This window comes from Aquarana catesbeiana, linkage group LG01 (assembly GCF_042186555.1).
Source record: "Aquarana catesbeiana isolate 2022-GZ linkage group LG01, ASM4218655v1, whole genome shotgun sequence".
Classification (NCBI taxonomy): domain Eukaryota; kingdom Metazoa; phylum Chordata; class Amphibia; order Anura; family Ranidae; genus Aquarana; species Aquarana catesbeiana.
Window position 1 is genome coordinate 188404281 of NC_133324.1, and position 21452 is coordinate 188425732.

At 41.7% G+C, this 21452-nt stretch overlaps 1 protein-coding gene across 1 annotated transcript in view; it reads left to right on the forward strand.

Moving 5' to 3' along the window:
- The window catches only part of CAMK4 (calcium/calmodulin dependent protein kinase IV), a 341896-nt gene that overhangs the window by 171978 nt on the left and 148466 nt on the right, over positions 1 to 21452 (forward strand). The window contains exons 2-3 of the mRNA XM_073624608.1: positions 2823 to 2901; positions 20695 to 20757. Coding sequence (XP_073480709.1) covers positions 2823 to 2901; positions 20695 to 20757 — 142 coding nt within the window. The remainder of the gene's footprint in view (positions 1 to 2822; positions 2902 to 20694; positions 20758 to 21452) is intronic.

Below are 21452 nucleotides of genomic sequence, written 5' to 3' on the forward strand. Positions count from 1 at the left end.
TCGTAATGCATTGTATGCATTACGATAAAAAGCCTTCTGTGTGCAGCAGCCCCCCCTCAGCCGCCCTAATACTTACCTGAGGTCCCTTTCTGTCCAGCAATGTCCATGAGTGTCTCAGCCGTTCAAAATTCTCCTTCCTGATTGGCTGAGACACATTTCCATTGGCTCCCGCTGCTGTCAATCAAAGTCAGCTAGCCAATCAGGGGAAAGAGGGGGCGGAGCCAGGTCAGGGCTTTGTGTCTGAATGGATACACAGAGCTGTGACTCGGCTCGGGTGCCCCCATAGCAAGCTGTTTGCTGTGGGGGCACTGAATAGGAGGGAGGGGCCAGGATCATAGAAGAGGGACCCAAGAAGAGGAGGATCTGGGCTGCTCTGTGCAAATCCACTGCAACAGAGCAGGTTAGTATAACATGTTTATTATTTTTGTAGGAAAAAAATGAGACTTTACAATCACTTTAAGATGCTTTTTAGTGTGTATTTGACTTGAAATAAAACCAACCTTCTTGTCACTGTCAGATAGTAAATGCTGCAGAAATTTGTCTGTACCCTTCCCCAGATCTGTGCCTCGATACAATCCTGTCTCAAAGGTCTACAGACAATTCCTTAGACTTCATGGTTTGGTTTGTGCTCTGACATGCACTGTTATCTGTGGGACCTTATATAGACAGGGGTGTGCCTTTCCAAATCATATCCAATCCACTGAATTTACCACAAGTGGGCTCCAATGAAGTTGTAGAAACATCTCAAGGATGATCAGTGGAAACAGGAGGAACCTGAGCTCAATTTTGAGTGTCAAGGTAAAGGCTGTGAATACATATGTACATGTGATTTTTTTTTCCCGTTTTTTTATTTTTAATAAGTTTGCAAAGATTTCAAACAAAATTCTTTCATGGTGTCATTATGGGGTATTGTTTGTAGAATTTTGAGGAAAATAATGAATTTAATCCATTTTGGAATAGGGCTGTAACATAACAAAATGTGAAAAAAGTGAAGTGCTGTGAATACTTTCCGGATGCACTGTATGTTGATGATAAAATATTTTTTTCAAAGCTAGGAGGATGGCATCCTCTAACAGTCCTAACTTAATCCTAGAGATAGAAAAAAAAAGGCTCCTTAGCAAATATTTATTCTGATCTCTAATATACTGAAACTTTAATATTGTCCTAAGGTCCCTTCTTTTCCCAGAGTAAATAGGTACAGTAGGCCTTTGGTAATAATTCTATAATTTTCTATAAGTTGATCCTTGTTACATTGATGTCTGTCATGTTGCTGCATAAACTATAATAATTGCTACTATCTGCAGACATTGCAGTACATCAATATCACTTGCTACACAAGTCTGGGCTCATAGTCAGTTGCACAGTCATTACAGCTGCTAACGGATGAAGGTGGCTCTGTGTGGCCTATGCAGCACTTTACCAAAGCTGGTAAGGTACACTGTAAGTCCTACACTAATGTGTCCGCCTAATGGTAAACCTGGATCATGATCTTATTAAAATACCAATAGCATGCTATTAAAATGTTCTTTCACTGAAATGTTGAGTTTGCATACAGTGGGAAAATAGTAATTCATTATTTGCTCCTCTGCTGATTGTGTAAGTTTGCCCACTAACAAAGAAATTAAGGATCTATAGTTTTTATCTTAGGTATGTATTCTATATGATAGAGACAGAATATCAACCAAAAATCCTGAAAAAAAACTGATAATATGAATGTTATAAATTGAGTTGCAGTTCAGTGAGTAAAATAAGTATTTGATCCCCAAGCAAAACATGACTTAGTACTTGATGGAGAAACCCTTGTTGGCAAGCACAGAGGTAAGACCTTTCTTGTAGTTAGTGACCGGGTTTGCACAGATCTCAGGAGGGATTTTGGTCTACTCTTTTTTACAGATCTTCTCTAAATCCTTAAGGTTTCTTGGCTGTCGCTTGGCAACTTGAAGTTTCAGCTCCCTCCATTAAATTTCTATAGGATTAAGATCTTGAGACTGGTTAGGCCACTCCATGATCTTAATGTGCTTCTTCTTGAGCCACTCATTTGTTGCCTCGGCGGTATGTTTTGGGTCTTTGTCATGCTGAATGACTCATCCATAACCCATCTTTTCAGGGTTTTGGCTGAGGGAAGAAGGTTTTCATCCAAGATTTAACAATGCATGGCCCCATCCATGGGCTCCTCAATGCAGCAAAGTCAATCTGTACCTTTAGCCGAGAGACAGCCCCAAAGCATAATGTTTCCATCTCCGTGCTTTACTCTAGGGCTGGTGTTCTTGGGGTCATAGTCATCATTGTTCTTCCTCCAAACACAGAGAGTCCCGCTCCTCAAGAAGGCACATGTACAGTCATGCCAATAAACATCTAAATGATTCAGAGAAGGAGTGGGAGAAAGTGCTGTGGTTACATGAGAACAAAATTTAGCTCTTTGGCATTAACTCGACTCGGCATTAAGAGACAGCCAATAAACCTTATGGATTTAGAGAAAAGGTGTGTGCAAACCTGATCACCAACTACAAACAATGTCTTACCTCTGTGCTTGCCAACAAGGGTCTCTCCACCAAGTACTATGTCATGTTTTGCTTTGGGATCAAATACTTATTTTACTCACTGGACTGCAACTTAATTTATAGCATTTGTTTTATGTGTTTTTTTCTGGATATTTGGTTGATATTCTGTCTCTATCATTTAAAATACACCTATCATACAAATTATAGACCCTTCATTTCTTTGGAAGTGGGCAAACTGCAGGGAATCAAATAATTTTTTTCCCAACTGTATACGCACTACGACGACCTTCAACAATAACAGTTGAAAAATTTATCTTCTAGGGGAGCAACATCCGTTGTATACAGATGCAGACAAAAAGGAACTCAGAAGCCTTTTGCTGTCAAGATGTTGAAGAAAACTGTAAGTTGACAATTTCTTTGTATGGATGATTACTCATAATTATTTCTATAGGATGACTAAAGTAAAATGAGAGAGTAAATATTTTTTCTGCCATACATATAACATCCACTCTTAACATTCACAAATATAATAATACCCATGTGAGCAGGGGTGTTACTAGACCATAGCACCTACGGCACATGCCATGCTTTTACTGACTGCCCCTAGGTCTCTGTTGTAGCAATTGTTCCTGTCAGCCCAAGAATGGTCCTCCAGACAAACCAATTAATCTTTGCTGAATTGTGGTTTACACATTTTTAGAAGTCGACTTATAAATGCTTTATCAAAAGTTTTAAAAAATTTGACCCAGGAGTCGCACAACTTTTTTAAATTGAATCCAAATAGGATCTTATGTGTTAACATTTATAAATAGGCCCCTTATTCCTTTAAGCAATTATAACACATTTCATTTTTAATCAGTCCTGTCATCAACTTTATGAAATAACTGTTAAGGATATATCATACCTATTCATTTTTGCAGTAAAAAAAAATATTAGACCTGATTTAATCCAGAGAGGATTTTTTAACCAATAAATGGCATTACGAAGTAGCTGATTATCTCTGGTAAAAGCTATGGCATTGCTTAGAACTTTTGTTGGCCTTTTGCAAGTGCAAGTTGTTTGGCTTCACATCCCTGTCAACAAAGGGCCACCGAACTTTTGGCAGTGCATAAGAAAATAGGTTAAAAAGAAGGCAGACATAAAATAGAACTAAATAGATATGGTAAAGAGTGTGTATAAAGAGAGGACAAAAAAACAAAAACTTGAACCACTTTTGTTATGCTACAGCATTTCACATTCACTGAATTTTTATTAAAGTAGTGTAACAAGGGGTTAAATTCTGTGTTACATTTATTCATAGATTCATTTATATATTTACCCTTTTAGATATGTGGTCAGTAAATGCAATGATTAAAACACACAAAACAAAGAATGTAATAAAAGAGATTTACTTAGCTTCGATTAAAGATGTATTACAGATGTTACAATACAGGATAAATTTAGCATTCAATCCAGGGAACCTCTCAACTTCTGAGTTTTCAGATAGTTCTGGAAGCCGACAGTCTGTTCAAGATCTGGGACCTCTTACGTCCTCAGCGCAGTTCGCTCCCCTGCTCTGTCGTCTGACTTTATAAAGGCTAGATATAAGGCGCGAAAAGCTGGTTTAATCTGGTACTAACAACAGGCTAAACAGAGAATGGTTCAGAGACAATGACCCTCTGTGAATGACCATCTGTTAGCTCAGAAACATACATTTTACATATATAGAAATATATATATATATATGTAATCACCTTAAAACTATTACTAAGTTTCTTGTAATTCAATAACTAAAGTTACACCCATACTACAAGTAGTTAAAAATATTGATCATAACATGAAGATGTAGATATGGGCAATGCAGTCACAAGGACTACAGCCACCATTAACATAATTACGTTTATAAGCATAATGAAAATCCATTAATGTTCAGATTAGTAAGCAAGCAATATAAATGTGATATGTGACTAACTGGTAGGGGATTTGGTGGCTAACTAGAAACTGACCAAGATGTGGTGCCAAGTACAGGTGGATAGTAGAATCTGTTTCATGATGAAAATCAGAAAAAGATATAAAGGAATCTACACAGCAGGGGATATAAGGAAGTGTTAGAGGAGAGAAAAAATAAGGAAAGACGGGGGAGAGGAACAAGTTTATTGATGACACCCAAATGAGGACCTTGAGGCCCAGCACCTACAGAGAGGAATAACTTGCCTAAAACATTGAAGGATGAGCATACTGAATCCACTGAGCCAATACCTTAAGGAATTTCTTATGTGTGTCTAAAAGAATACTAGTGAGTTTTTATTGATAAAAATATGTTGATACATTGGTGGATTGCTGCAAAGTGAGCAAACTCCTTTTTCTGCACTTTTGATATAGTATTTTGTTGATTAACAGAACATAGGTCACTATTTTGAATTGAGACTTGGTAAACCTTGGGGTTTAAAATGTAGTAGGATATAATAGGAAATGCCAAGGGTCTCAGAGACTGCAACAGCTTTAGAACCTTGGTCCAGAACCTTGCAAACATGGGACAGGTCCATCATATGTCGAAAACATCTCCCAAGGTGGAACAGCCACAAAAGCACGTGCTAGGAAGAGACGGATGGAGGTATGCTTATCGGGACAAAACCATGTACCATCTTCAATGGTCATGAATGCAAATTCAGTTGTGTTTAGGTTAATAGAACAGGAGGCCATTGTTGACCAAATCTCTTGATCTTTAGCGCACAAGAATTGTTTAGTTGTGAGTAAAGGATGGACATCAATTTGGGAGAGAAAGCAAGATGTATGATAGTAGCTATGTTCAAAAAGTAAGTGTTAGTGTTAGTGAATATGGTGGAAAGTCAATGTTTTATTCGCAGGAAGGGAAAACATTCAGAAAATGGGGCATGATATTTATCTCTGCCCAAGTATAAGTGGTGCAACTATTAAGGAGTGAGTAGGCGTAGTGAAATATGTGGAAAGCACCAGGAGCGACTAGTCCTGGGGAGAACTTGGATTGCCCAGAAGGGGTGGTAAATGATGAAATATTTGTGCCCAATATATTAAGAGTATGCCGCATTAGAGGGCCCATGGAAGTTGGTCTGGACTTTAATGATATCCGGGGAAGTGAGCAAGGGGAAACAGGTCGACCCATAAAAGGGCCTGTTGCGTGGAGTACAAGGGGATTAATGGGGTGATTTGTAAGCCTGTGAAGTATTTGACGAAATTGGGCACTCCAAGTCTGCCCTGCTTCTTGTGTATAAACATTGTGTATTTTGAGATCCATGTTTTTTTATTGGACTAAATAAATTGTGGGACATAGTTCTATAAAGATTTCAGGTTGTATGATGGAACTGGGATTGGATGGGTGCAGAACAGATAAAGGAACATTGGTAGGACTGTCATTGTGATGGCATTGAGTTTCCCTATCCATGATAGGTGGTATCAGGACCAAGAGGAGATCAGAGATTTTAGGCACTGTAAAGTTGGACTATTGTTAGTTGCATGAAGGGCAACGTTCGAGGGGGTGAGGTGAATTTGGTATGCTACAACATTTCATATATAACATACATAATAGATGTCGTATTGGGAGCAGCAGCAGTGTCTGTGCAGCTGCTGCATCCAAATTGACAGCAATGGGACTGCCTGCACGGGGATGCACAGAACACCTGTGCATCCTTATGCAGGTAAACACGGTTCTCCATGGGCATATGGTTTTGTATACTCTGTGTGAACGAGGCATTACACTTGTGGGTTCTAATTGGTCTCAACTGCAGGTGAGACATAGACGTATTTTTAAAGTGATTTGCAATTGCCACTTATTGATATTTATCATGTGGACTATCATCTCTTTAACAGCAGCCTATATTTTGTTACTTCTTCTATCTGATCGCTCCATGTATGTTAGCAATCAGAATTGTTTCCGCCCATAGCAGGCGGTTTCTTATCTATAATTAAGGCCCTCAGAGGCAGAAAACAAATTAGCAAATTATTTTTAATGCTGTTACAGTAAAGGAAGAATTTGTAGGATTATGCCAAGCTAGATACTTGCTTTTCATGCAAAACAAAACAGTGGATTCTCTTAACTGTCAGCACCTCAGCTGCTTATACTTACCTTCTGTTTGCACCACCGCCTCATAGTCCCCCCCAGGAGTGAAAAGAAGAAACCCTATATAACTTCTTTTTTTTTGTTTCACAAAGGACCTATATAACTTCTAACTCTTTCCAGTTAGAGCTTACACTAAGGGATCTCAACTCACCCCATGTGATGGTAACAGGCCACTTGGGCACCTTGCACAATCAATTGGGAAGAAAAGGAGCACGTGTTCTCTGTACCCAGAGGAACAGGGTATTTTACTTTGATTCTGATTTTCAGACAGAGCAATAGGGGAACAAAGGGAAAGGAGTATATTTGCACCTTGAAGGATAGAGGAAAGGATAGCGGTAAAGTTTTTGTACAGCCAAAACTTTTTTTTTAGTTCTGGTTAGAGAAGGAAGGGTTGGAACGCTTGTCAGATTTTTATTGCTGTCTGTGTCCCCACTGTGTAGATTTATCCTATCTGTTCACTGGGACTGATTGTAGGGGAAAATACAATATTTTGAGTTGTCACTAGAATAGGAATAAATGGTAAATCTTCAAATGCTACAGTGACAACTCCCTTTCTGAGGAAATATACTTCACTTTATAGAGATTTCATCTCCCTTCCTGTTGTGCAGGAAGTGAAGGGAAATCTCACTAATGAGACAAGAAAGTGAGGGACAATCTTCCTAGTGGGGCATCTCAAAAATTGGCTGGAGGTAGCCCGGCCATACACGGTTTGAACCTTTGGCAAGAGCTGGTTGAGATTTGAACCATTAATGGGCAGGCTGAACATACCTGGTTGATCTATCGATCAACTTGGGTTCAACCAGCCAACTGGATTCACTTCCGATTATCGCAAGCGGCTGCTATAGTGGCTAGCGATGATCACTGTCTTCTCCCAGCGGGAATGGCTCCCTCCCCCTGTCTGTGTTGATGGGGGAATCGTGAAAATTCCAGCAGGTTGCAGGAAAGAAATGCACACTGTCTTTGGGCTGTCTGTGATTTTAGCCATTTCGTGTTTTTAACCACTTCTGGACCGCCGCATGCTGATATACGTCCTAACTTTGAAGTGGAATATCGTTGTTATGGCAGCAGCTAGCTGCCATAACCCCAGTATCCTCTTCTTCGGCCGGCGGTCCAGTTTCCGATAATAGTGGTCTCTGTGGGGGATTCGCCGCAAGATCACTTTTATCGGCGTTGGGAGAGGGCCCCCCTCCAGCCGCGCTCCGGTGCCCTCCGTTGGCAGCGGCGGAGGCGATCGGGTCCTTCTGCTGGCTGGGTATGGAGACGAGAGAGGGGAAGATGGCCCCCACCCATCTCCATACCATTGCAGAGCGGAAGCAAGGTAAAAACGTCACTTACGCCCATAGCTCTTAAAGGGCCATTTTTTTAAAAATTTTTTTTGCAAATAACAAATTTTTATTTTTTTTATTTTTATTGCATTTTAGTGTAAATATGAGATCATGACCCCAGATCTCATGTTTAGGAGGTCATGCTTTTTTTCTATTACAAGGGATGTTTTCATTACTTGTAATAGGAATAAAAGTGACACAATTTTTTTTTTTAAAGAACAGTGTAAAAATAAAAGGTAAAATAAATAAGAAAAAAATATAAAAAAATTTTAAGGCCCCCGTCCTGCCGAGCTCGTGTGCAGAAGCGAACGCATACGTGAGTAGCGCCTGCATATAAAAACGGTGTTCAAACCACACATGTGAGGTATTGCCACGATCGGTAGAGGGAGAGCAATAATTCTAGCCCTAGACCTCCTCTGTAACTCAAAACAGGCAATCTGTAGAATTTTTTAGATGTCGCCTATGGAGATTTTTAAGGGTAAAAGTTTGTCGCCATTCTACGAGCGGGCGCAATTTTGAAGCGTGACATGTTGGGTATTAATTTACTCGGCGTAACATTATCTTTCACAATATAAAAAAAATTGGGCTAACTTTACTGTCTTATTTTTTATTTAAAAAAAGTGTATTTTTTCCAAAAAAAAGTGTATTTTTTCCAAAAAAAGTGTATTTTTTCCAAAAAAGTGCGCTTGTAAGACCGCTGCGAAAATACAGTGTGACAGAAAGTATTGCAACCACCATTTTATTCTCTAGGTTGTTAGAAAAAAAATGTATAATGTTTGGGGGTTCTAAGTAATTTTCTAGCAAAAAAAATGTTTTTATCTTGTAAACAACAAATCTCAGAAAGAGGCTCGGTCCTTAAGTGGTTAAAGACCCTTTTAACATCATTTGATTTCCAATTATCCAATTTGTCTTCCTTAGGTATTCAACCTGAGCAATTTCTACGACTCATTGTTTCATGCCAATTACCCAATGCTGTTAATTGCATTTAAATGTTCTGCTAAACTTAAAAGTGTTACTGTTTTACAGCGGGCACCAATTTTCCTCTATGCTTATCAATCTTGAGATTTTTTGGGTTTGTGTTGGTTAAATGCTTTTCTTTGAAAGAGTTGTCTGCCATAAAACCTTTGAACTACATTATGTAATTATGAGCAGCATCTAAAGCTTTACTCGTTTATAGAATTTGGCATGTATAGATCTGGGAATCAAATAAATTATATAGAAGCAGCTTGTCTCTGTTTAGATTGCCTTTATTATCTCAACTGCTGAAAAACTGAAGATCTGTTCTGATTCTAAGGCTGTAAAATAATGTCATGAAATGCAAAATGAAAAGAAGCTGGAGGCGTGATGGTAATAGAAACGATAAACATTGTACCTTAGGAAAAATTGTGCTTTTGTCCTCAAATCATTCTTGCTTGCTTTGGTTTGTAAGATGTCCAGCGCAATTGTAATTCTGATCTCACAGCAAGCTTGAAACAGCACTAGGATTGTACAGTATTATTCGTCTCCTCGGGCTGCACTAATCAGGAACTAAAAGGACTGTTTTCATCGAAAGGAGAGTATTCAGTTTATTTATTTTTTTTAGATTGCTCATTTAGCTAAGCATTATCCTTTTTACAGTTTATTCAATTATATGGAAGCTTGTTTTTTTTATACCTGGAGTGAAATATTTTAATGTTAAAAAAAAAAAAAAAATCAGAAGACATCATGTATTCTGAACTTAACATAATACATAACACATGCTGTATCATGTTACTTAATGTAATTGCTGGGAATTGGTCTAATGGGCCTATGATTTAATTTGGGGGAAGGAAAGGAACGGTATGCATAGTGCACTGCAAAAATAATAGGTGTGTACATGGTACACTGCTAAAATAAGCTTAATGCCGAAATAGAAATGTGGTCAACATATTGATATTTCAAGAGGCATGGTTTTACATTGACAGGCCTTTAAGAGGGGTTTATCAAAGATTTTATGAAGATTGATACACTAAACAAAGCACCAACTGTGTCCTGTTTTCACTCCGAGCTGCCAGTGTACAGTACATCCCTGAAGTCAAAGCATAGTTTTGGCTGCCATGATGTCACGTGCAGACCAAAGGCAGTACTGCACAAATCTGTGGCAATACTCATGTAGCGCAGTGGTATTGCATAGACAGCCCAATAGTAATGTACAGGCAGTTGAGCACTGGTAGCACACTCAGACATCTCTGCCTACCCGCCCTATCTCCATTTTAGGGCATGGAATTAAAAACCAGTGCAGCATCAGAAGGAGCACATCCATCTTCCTCCGAACATGAATATCTTTCTCTTCCCAATAACCAAAGGAAGGAGAAGAGGGCACAACCTTCCCATCTCCCAGCTTCATCCTCCTGATATTCATTGCAGTCAAAAGTCACATGAAACAGTTATTATGTACTACAGTTGTTGCTGAATGTGGCTATGTCAGAGCAAGGAGAAGGACCTGTTGCACTGCCCCCACAGGAGCCGCTTTGTAGATTGGATTCTCTGTACTTCTGCCTCCATTCTGAGAACAAAACTTAGCCCAAATAACACACCAGGTTAAGCAAATGGATACTACACTGCTACTGGGAGAAGAAATATAGATACCCTGCACACAACTAAGGTTCGGCATCAATAAGCAAACATGAGACTGGTTAGTGGTAAATTAACCCAATATATTTGTATAAAAAAGTGCCGTGATACCAAAAACACCCAGAAGAGCTCAAGAAATTAAATATATAAATTGCAATGAAAGATATACTGTATATGCTGTGGCAGAGCGTTGCCCTGCCAGGGTCTAGATGGAGGTTGTGACCCAGAATTCTCAACCGGACGGGTTGAGGGGCTCCAGCGAGCTTGTAACATGAAGAGGAAACTGGCTTTTCAGTTTCCTCCTTTCTTAGAAAAGTCCACTTTGGGACCTGGAGCCTGGGATTTCTGAGAGATCCGGATGGGTTGAAATCCCCAGTCCTGGGTCCTGATTTTGAAAACAGCCAGCACACTGATTGGTCAGGTGTGTGCTAGGCTTTTAGTAGTAACCTGACCATAGTTCTGGGCTCCACCCCGGCAGATAGAAAGTCTGAGTACCAGGAGTCAGGAGGGCTCCGCGTGCTGCAAGTGAAAGCCAACTACCCTGAAAGTCATTTTGTTGGTGGACAAAGGAATGCTGAAAACCCCTGTGAGGAAAACCTATGTTTGTTTGCTGACCTCGCTTTTAATAAAAATGGGCAAACAAAGCCCTTAAAAAGAAGAACCAGCGAGTGGCGGTGTCCTTAAAGCTCTACATTTGACGCTGGTCCTTTACACATGGTGGAGAATGCGGGCACAATCCGAGATCCCTGCAATCAAGTAAGTTCATCTGTTATATGAACTGTGTTTTGGTGCATGAGATTGCATAATCTGTGTGTGCAGGTGAGGAGAACCTGCACACGAGAGAGAGAAAGGTAACTAGCCTTAAAGAGACAGTGGTCCAATTTGTTGCTGAACTGTTCAAAGTTGTTCTGGAGTGACTCTGTGTGTATGGGGCGAGCAAAGCTCCTAAAAGAAGTAAGGATTGCTGAAATGAGAGACAGCTCTGTGGCCGGAGGGGTTGTTACCACCTGATCGAACCCCATACATGCCTAAACAGAGTTTGCCAAGGGGAAAGAGGGCTGGGGTTATCTCTAGTAACACTGGCACAATGACTGCACAGGTGACTATGAGTATGGAGAGTCCACCAAAGTCTGCATCTGTGTTTGGGAAACAATGCAAGGAGTGAGCAGATGGCTGCGGTTGCCTGTGGCAGCAAAGGAGAAATCTGTGCTGCTGACGTCATATGGCCTATGTTGCCTTTTGAACATGTTGAAGACTTTTTGGGTGAGTTTGCGATGAGTGCTTCCTACAGAGGATGGCCCAAAGGTCGCTGGGTTGAGTTGGTACAGCCTTTTCTGATGGAGGAGTACCAAGAGGTGTACCGCTGGATGGGTCATAACCGAGATGATTATGACAATTTCCTAGGAGCAATCCAATCTAGGGAGCACTGAAAAAATTCAGCAGGGAAAATGTGGTCTCCCATAGCAACCGGAGAAAGTGTATTTGCAGAAAAGGAAAGGCCGCAGCGGAGATGTGGCTCAAATTTTGAGTGAAGATGTTGGTTCAAAAGTGTCTGTTGTCACCCCTGGCAACCGTGGTGAAAATTATGTTCAGCCAGCAGGGGGTGACAGAGAGCACAAGAAACCAGTGCTTTCATCTTATGGCTGCTTGGATGAAGTGGTCAGCCCAGAGAAGAGGGCATCATATCCGGCATCCTGCAAGGGGTACGACTAGGTGTGTGGGTCTGCTGTTACCCATGGCAACAGGAAATCTAGCCTGCAGGGGATGTTGGAAAATCCAAGAAGGATGCAATGTCGCCCCGTGTCCATGAGGGGGCATTAGCTTGTGAAAGCACAGCAAAGAAGGGACAACGCCCTCAATTGAAACTTTCAACACCTGCCAAAGAGAATGGTAAGACTGTTGCTGTTGAAGTCATGGGAAAGACTGAAGTGGAAGTGATCCCAGAGGGGAGATCCACTGTTGGTGCAGAAAAGGACTTGCCTCACTGCAGTGCCCTGTCCAGTGGGGAGGCAAGTGTCAAAATTGAATGTGATGATGTGAAACTTACTGAGGAGTATGATCATACTGTTATTGAGTTGACTAATGCTGATAATGTGATGCTTAATGAGGTAGGGGTGATCTCTAAGCAGGATATGCTATTCCCCTTAGCCACAGTATATAAGGCTGCAGAGGTGTCCCTAGAATCCTCCAGGGAGCTCTGTGTGTTGGAGCCAGAGGTTGCCTGAAAAAACTGTGGTGCCGCTCTGATGGATAAGAGGGTACTTGACCTTGGTGATGAGAATGTGTCAAATGGTAAAACTAAAATGTCTGAAATTACGTGGTGATAATGGGTTACTGTGGTCTGTCACTGCTGACAGCAAAAGTCTTCATGAGTTTAATGAAGCGCCACCCAAGCAAGGTGGGGAAGTTATGGTATTGCAGCCTGCTGTGTTTAAAAATGTTTTGCCACAGGTTAGTTTAAACAAAAGTGATTTGTGCAATGTGTCTGCTGTGGAGCCACTCTGTCCTGTGTCTCCTTTGGCAGTTGGAGCGGTACTGCGTAGTACATCTAATGGGAGCACAGAGAAAGTAGACTGGGACAGATGGGCGATAAGTCTGTTGGCTTTATTGAAAGAAGGCTCACTGTGTAACAGTGGAGCGGACACAATTTCTGCTGTGCTAAATGGAGGGACTGCAGAGCAGTTTTTGGACAAGGGCTCGCTTGCTGCTGTTGCAGAGGATATTTCTCAGGAGATGGAAGGGCCAACGGAAATTGAGCATGTAGCAGAGGTTGTGCCCACAACCCATAAAGGAGTTATTGGTGTGGTATACCAAACTAATGTTATCCATAGAGAAGTCCTGGAACAGATCATTGACACTGAGCCTGAGAGTTTTTTGGTGACTTCCGCACCTGGCTGCACTCTAGGAGACCACCAGGTTATTGTGTTGGATACTTCCAGCGGAGAGGAGGCCCCTCTAAGAAGCATCACCTCTAAGGCATCAGTAAATGGGTCTATCCCCAGAAACATGAAGGACCCCAGGAAGGTCTTAGGTGTAGAATCACAGTGCCTTTTTATGACAGATATGCTGAGAGAAATGTTAGAATGTTGGAGTGTACAGCTGGTGTATATCCTGCCATCCTCTCCTGCGTTTGGAGAACTTGTACCACGGGGTATGCATAAATGGAGCTGGGTATTACAGGCTGTACTATGCAGAGATTGCCAATATTGGAAGCATTTAATGCAATTGTTGTTAATATGGAAAGTCATCTCACAGTGTGCTGGATTGCGTCATACAGAGGTTGTGTATGAGAGGCACTCTGGAGTACTGTTGGACAGTACAGAAGTCTGGGCTGTAGTGCCGTAGGGCACAAGCATATGTGATGTGGTTGGAGTCATCAACCCAAAGGTGAAATTAGATAATGATGAACGGGTATCAGGGCAGTTGCTGGAAGAGGATTGTGTGGCAGTGGAGTTCGTGGTTAGTGCCATGGTAAACAACCACCCCACTTTGTGCTATTCTGCTCCAGACACTACCTTGCAGAACACTGGTGAAATTAGTTCTGATAAATGTGGTGATATTTCTGACAATGAGGAAAAAAGTGCAACGCACTGGTAAATGTTTCGGTTACCATGGCTAACAACAAAAATAAGGATAGGCCTATGGTCAAGGTGACGTGGTTGCTGTTAATCTTAAAAAATACAGGAAGAGGAATAATGGTATGACAGACACAGAAGAGGGAATAGGTGCAGTAGAATTAGGCCCCCTACAGGCTCAGAAGTGTAATTCTGGGAAAGATTTCCAGAGATCCAGGAACCTCCCAAGTTGCAAGAGTAAAAGGTCTGAGGACACTGGCCCAAAGCTTAACAAGGTGTCATTAAAAGAGTTTAATTCCCAAATAAAAGGGCCCGCACTTATGGCTATAAAGGTGTTTAAAAAGTTGACCACTTTAGAAGTAAAGAGGAAAAGGTTGGGAAAAAAGGTCCAAGTCCTTAGTAAGTCCCCTAGTGTTAAAGTGTTTGAAGGTGTGGCCCCAAAGAAAATGGGCAGATGGCGTTTTTGGAAGCGCACCCGTAAAAAGTCACCAGGATGTCTTTGTAGTACCCAAGTCAGTGTAGCAGGGGGACATAGGGAAAGTCACCTGATAACACTGGGGTTAGCCCTTGTGGGTGATAGCTGGCACAGAAGCGCCAATTTTAAGAGGTTTGGCTGGTGTGTTACGCCCCCTTCGGGGTCGAAACAGGGGGGAGGATATGTGGCAGAGCGTTGCCCTGCCAGGGTCTAGAAGGAGGTTGTGACCCAGAATCCACAACCGGACGGGTTAAGGGGCTCCAGGGAGTTTTTAACATGAAGAGGAAACTGGCTTTTCAGTTTCAGTTTCCTCCTTAGAAAAGTCCACTTTAGGACCTGAAGCCCCTGGATTTATGAGAGATCGGGTGGGATAAAATGCCCAGTCCTGGGTCCTGATTTTGAAAACAGCCAGCATACTGATTGGTCATTAGATTGTGTGCTGGGCTTTTAGTAGTAACCTGATCATAGTTCTGGGCTCCACCCCGGCAGATAGGAAGTCTGAGTTTCAGGAGTCAGGAAGACTCCACGGGGGAGCCAGTGCAGCAAGAGGCTACTAGCTATATGCACCAAGGTGGTTGGTGAAACAGTCTGTACGAGATAGACAAGGGCCTGGAGTGTAAGGCCAGAGCAGCAGTGCTGCATGCGAGAGCCAACTAGGCTGAATGTCATTTTGTTGATGGACAAAGAAATGCTGAAAACCCCTGCGAGGGAAACCTATGTTTGTTTGCTGAACTTGCTTTTAATAAAAATGGGCAAACAAAGCCCTTAAAAAGAAGAACCAGCGAGTGGCGGTGTCCTTAAAGCTCTACATTTGACACTGGTCCTTTACAATGCTTATGTTATAATAACATAAAATAACTCTCAAAAATTAAATCCAAAATTATCAATATATATGTAATAGGAATAATTTATTAAATCGTCCATAAAATGTGTTCATGCAAGTGAAAAAGTTTCATCACTGAAAGGACAAAGGATGACTGCTCACCTTGTATTATGGACCATTAGGCTTGGTTCACACTGCCTGCCGATGCGGCTCACCGCAGGGATCCTGTGCATCCTGAAATGGACCAAAAGACGCACAGGGCTCCTGTGCAAATTCGCACCGGAGCCGCATCGGAGATATGTGAACCGTCTCCATAGAGAGCCGGTCACAATCTCCTGCTATTGCGAACTGGATGCAGTGATCTCGCATCCAATTCGCAAGAGTGTGAACCCAGCCCTAAATTATAAAAGGTCTTATTGCATGTTCACTATACCCTATACCACTTATAGCACTGCTCAAGCTGCATTTGTAGATCTGGTGTCTCACAGAAATATAAGGGTGCGGGCTCTCTTATGCTTAATATAGAAAGCAGGGAAATTTGAGGGGATGGAAGACGCTGCACACCACTAGCTCAATAAAAAGAAATGCCAACAGTCTCAGCCTTGAGCTCCACATAGAAAACTCTATGATTAATCCCCAATGAGCGGAGCAAAATGCATCAGTACGGAGCTCAGGAGGAGCTCTATGCTGAGGCTGTTCACATTCCTTTGTACTTGTTGGGCTAGTGGTGTGTGGCGTCTCTCATCCCCTCATACTTTCCTGCTTTATTGCCTGTGTTCTCCTTTAACGTCTAGGACAAATTTAGGCAAACAGCTTTCTGTTGTTTATTGTCCTTTTCCAATAAAACAGCTCCAGGATACATATATGCAACTCATAAAAGAATACAAAAAATAAGAATTAGATTTGGCTGATGGTTGGAAAAGGGACTTTACCGTATAGATGACTATCTTGGCCACTGAGGGATACATCCACCTTTATACTTTGAACAGCTTGGCCCTCCACTTAGAGTTTTCACTTACACCAAATTTACAATTTTCTTAAAACATTACAGAAAAACAGCTCAGACCTAGCACTACACATAGTGTTTGAAAACAGGTGCATGCAGGAGACTTCCCATATTCACAAAGGTATTTTAAATGTTGCTCTGATTGAAGCAGGGTACAAAGTATACGCCAGGTGGTACCTGGTCCCAACCTGCCTTTCAAAAATGTACCCAAGCTCATCGGCATGGGCATCTGCAGGTAGGGGCAAGGGGGGTCAAGTGCCCCCCCCTGGAATTGGCAAGGTGTCTGCACACAGACACTGGTGTCCATGAGCAGTCCTTGCAGGCACGGTGGGGAGGAGAGGGGGCGCCATATTGCGAGCTCCACTATGCTCATGACACTCAGGAGAAGCTCTTCAGCAACTTGCCCAGCTGTCACACTACCCCATGCTCTGAACTCTGATACAACCCGCACACTGAACTGAGGCTGTGATTGCCTCCTTCTCTGTAGCTGCAGCCATACCAGACAGGAGAAGGACGATCCTCCCAGGTTTGGCTGCTGTCCAAGTCAAGAGTGATCACAGTCAGAGCAGCAGTGAGGCTCTGACTGTGATCCAGCCACTGTCCAGCCCAACAGTCACCAGAACTCACCCCAGGCCAGCTAAGAAGTTCCTGAATCAAGCCATGGAAGCTGCCATTAGGGTGAAGTGCTAAATTATATTTGTAGAACAAGCTGGGTTAGTGTCATGGTCTGTCTGCAATCAGTGCTTGCAGATTACTGTTTAATTCTCAGTATCCAGCAACTCTGATAAGACCCCAGACCAGGACAATTATACTACTTCTCAGGCTTATTACAAATCTGTAATGGACATTTTTAAGGCTACATGTTTTGATTGCAAAGGAGGTGGGCGTCTGCAAGAATTAATTTCTGACCAAGCATGTGATCAGTTACATATTCTTTAAGGTCAGGTAAAAAAGTCTAAAAATCTCTCTCTCACTCAGTAGAAATCATCTTGGGCATTCTGTATGTAGCTGTTAATATTTTACCAGAACTCTGTATTTTAGGCTAACTAAAGACTAATTTTTAGTGCAGTTTGGCGTCTTCGCCCTGGTCACCAGATAACCTTGTCCCGGCACTGGCAGTGCTGCAAGGTCAGTTTTACTGGGCACAATAGGAGACAGTAGCATTTGTATGGCCACAATAGGAGTTATACAGTATGGACAGAATATCATCTTTATGTTATTGTGCCCATATAACTGCTATTTTGCCTATATAGATGCTGTTGCACCCATATAGAGGCACACCAGCATCTATATGGGCACAAAAGCAGCTATATCGGCACAACAGCATAAAGATGCTATTGTGTCCATATAGATTTTAAAATCTCCACTGTCTTAAAGAGGAAGTAAACCCTGGTGGGTTTAACTTCCTCTTTATTTCCCTGCAAAGGTAAAGCATAATGGGCTACTATGCATCGTATAGTAGCCCATTATGTGTCACTTATCTGATACTGAAGCCTGTGATGTCACTGCTGTCCCCACTAGCAGCGAGCGTCCATCTTCACCCCTCTTCCTTCCGGGGCCGCGAACTCCGGCTCTGTGTCTGGCCGGAGTCTCGTGACGTCACTCCCACGCATGTGCGCGGGAGCCGCCAATCACGGCATGACCCCTATTAGAAATGGCACGATCTTCCCCTTCTTAAGTGCACATGCGCCGTAGACATTGGCGCATGTGCCATTGTCAACGGCGCTTGGCTTTTTTGTAAATATCTCCTAAACCTAATTTCAAGCACCTACAGGTAAGCCTAATATAGGCTTACCTGTAGGTAAAAGTGGTTGTACAGGGTGTACAACCCCTTTAAGACAATGCTGCACCATGCAGGTGTAGTTTTTTTTTTTGTAATTGATTAATTGTCAAATCGTATGTTTATTTATACCTTCACTTGCTGTGGTCACTCGCAGCATATTTTGCATGGTTTTGCATGTGGCTCAGATCACCACGGCAAAACCAGTTACACTCTCTCCCCCAAAAAGTGCCAAATGTGTCAGTGGAAGGAGGGAGGGTGCAAACAAGTGGAGCTTCCCCTTTTGGGTGGAGCTCTGCTTTAACACTGCCACAAGCTACTAATAGGGAGGGTAGATTGAAAGTAGAATTCCAGCTTGCGCTAGCCTTAGAAACTGCCCCCCGCCTCCTTACGCCTAACACCTATGCAGACTAACCTATTTTCAGACTGTTCCAATCTGGTCATGTTATATCACCTGTGTGATCCAGCAGCGTCTGCAGGGGAGAGGAGGGAGCACCAATAACAACAGTGACATGAGAACCTATGGGTGACATCACCTCATCAGGCTTTATCAGCTGTCGCCAAGCGCTTTCTCCCCTGCAGCCGCTGTTGACTGACACAGGTAAGATCACATGACCAGACCTTAAAATGATGCCCCCCCCCGAAAAAAGTTCTGTGGACGCCCATGCTCATCGGCCTCCTGCCTCAAGGTTTGTGGCCAGAGGTACGACTTTGCCTGTATGGTGGTCTTGCCCCAAAGTTCATCGCTTTTGGATGAGGGTACATTCCTTTATATTTTCAGTCACGACGATCAATATTACTAAGGATGCAAGCATCGCCCTGCTGAACAAACCGGTCGAAAATATTCAGAGACACACACAGACCTTAATATACTTTATGTTCTTAGCGGCCAAAATTGCTATTGCGACTGCATGGAAAAGTCCAGTTATAGAGACAGCTGTAATGAAACATAAACTCACGCGGATCGTGTTAAATGAAAAAATTGTTAATGTCTTGCAAGATAAGCAATCCCCCTGTGAAAAAATATGGTCCCACTGGATTGCCTATTTGCAGGTTCCAGATATACAAGGCTGATTTTAAGGATTGTTGGCGAAAAATCCCCGGTTGGACTCTTTCTCTTTTCATTTTTACACTCTTATTATCCCACTCCCTAATTTTTCTATCTTCTGCCTTCTTTCCCCTTCAGTCCTTTTTCTGTTCCCTCCCTTCCTACTTTTCTCACCTATGATACTTATGCTATTAGCTGTGGGGATTCGTGACCCCAATAAATGACTAAGATGATGTCTGACAATGAGAAGAGCCTCTGATATAACACAAGTTAAATGCTCTACCATTTTGCAGACCACTTCATAGAGGTTATGTATTATTGATGCTTTGGACCTAATGGATCTCATGTATATCATAGACAGATCTGATAAGCTGTCTTTCGTGATGGCTTTCTTCCATTTATTATGGTGTTATTGATCTATATTATGTAGCTATCTATCACATGTTTGATCTTTCTATCTGTATGCAATTATATGGGACCTCATAGATGGTTCATCCCATTTGTCATGCTCCCTCTATGTTCCCCTTTGTGTCTATCTACTTTGTTGTATGTACAGAGCTATGCAATGATTGTTTACTGCGCTGCTCAGTATTGCTCCTTCTTTTTCTTCAGAAAACATTTAATAAAAAATGATTGAAACAGAAATCTAGGTCAATTTTATTAAAACCACACTCACAAGACAAGTTAAAAGTAAACATAGAACATCGGTACTCAGAGCAAGGTAACTCCCACGGCCTACTACTTGTATCTGGCTGACAGCTTTGATGTACACACAGGATGGACCGCAGCTGGTAGAAATACAATCTACTCTTATTAAGCTTCGCCCTATGCGTTACGCCTGGAATCGACTTCTTCCAAGGGGGAAGAAGTCAATCCAGACGTAAGGTCTCCTCGCAGCAAAGAGTTCCTTGGTATTCACTCTGAGAAAATACAACGCATTGGGAATTGTAGCTCAATGGTCCATAGACTGCCATAGTAATGTTTCTTTTTTCTAAAAAAATATGCAGCTCAGTAAATGAAACTGACCATTTCCATTTTGGAAAATGTATACTTGCTGACCAAACAAATACATTTCTAAAATTTTCAACATTTTAGAAACATTTTATATAATAAAAGTCTATATAGAACACAAGGGCTCTAATCCACAATAACCCTTCTAGATTTATACTGCCAATTTTCTTTGCACGTTATTACTAAGTTTTAACTGTTTCAAGTATATAACTTAATTTTTGGGGAAATCACCAAAACAGATGCATACAGAGAGAATTGCGTGAATCCTTTTATTAACCTTTTCATCTTTATCTTGTTACTTTTGGTTGGTGTTTTGTTTTGGGTTGTAGCCTTGGTGGATGCTCAGATTTTTTGGTACTGTTGTAATACTTGGATTCTGTTTTATGTATTTTTAAATAATCATTAGTTGGCCCTCAAGCAACTGACATTGGTACTGTCAGTGATTATTACAGTTTTTTCTTACGTCTTTCTTAATTCCTTTAGGTAGACAAGAAAATAATACGAACAGAAATCGGTGTACTGTTACGCCTTTCACATCCAAATATCGTAAGTATTTTTTATTAGCAACAAGAAATGCTATAAAACTATTTTGGCAATCTTGTTCAGCTCTTGGGAAGCTGGTTTTAAATGTAACAGGGCACACTTTTGCCTTTTAACTATTGATGTCCACACATTGCAATCCCGGTAACACCACCAACAACAACTGCTCAAATAGATTGTAACATGTTCAGCCACAAATGAGTGTTGGTAGTTTAAGAGTGAATTTCAGGCAAACAGGTAAATACATAGATTAAATACAGATAGTGTTTTACCCACCAAAAGGAATGGTATTGCTGTCTTTCTAGCTCTGTAGATTTAGCCAGTTCTTTCATCATGATTTTTACCACTGGAGTTAGGTAAGACTTATAGATCTTGTGCCCCCCCCCCCCCTCCCCAGTCTGTGATGAATAAGTGAAAGGAAAAGCATCAGGCTGATGAGCTTATCTCCCTGTCACTCTGCTCTCTCCTCCTATCAGCATACTCTCATTAGCGAATGAACACTGCAGCACAACCGATTGGCTTTTTTGCTGCTTCCCCCTCGGCCAAGCTCAACTGTGCTGTACAGGGTCTACAAAAGTTTGATTCCAAGTCAAATTCAGGTACATACATTGCTTGCATTTAAAAGAGGAAGTACACTTTCTTTACTGACTTTTACCTATAGGTAAACCTATAATAAGGCTTACCTATAGAAAGTGTAAATA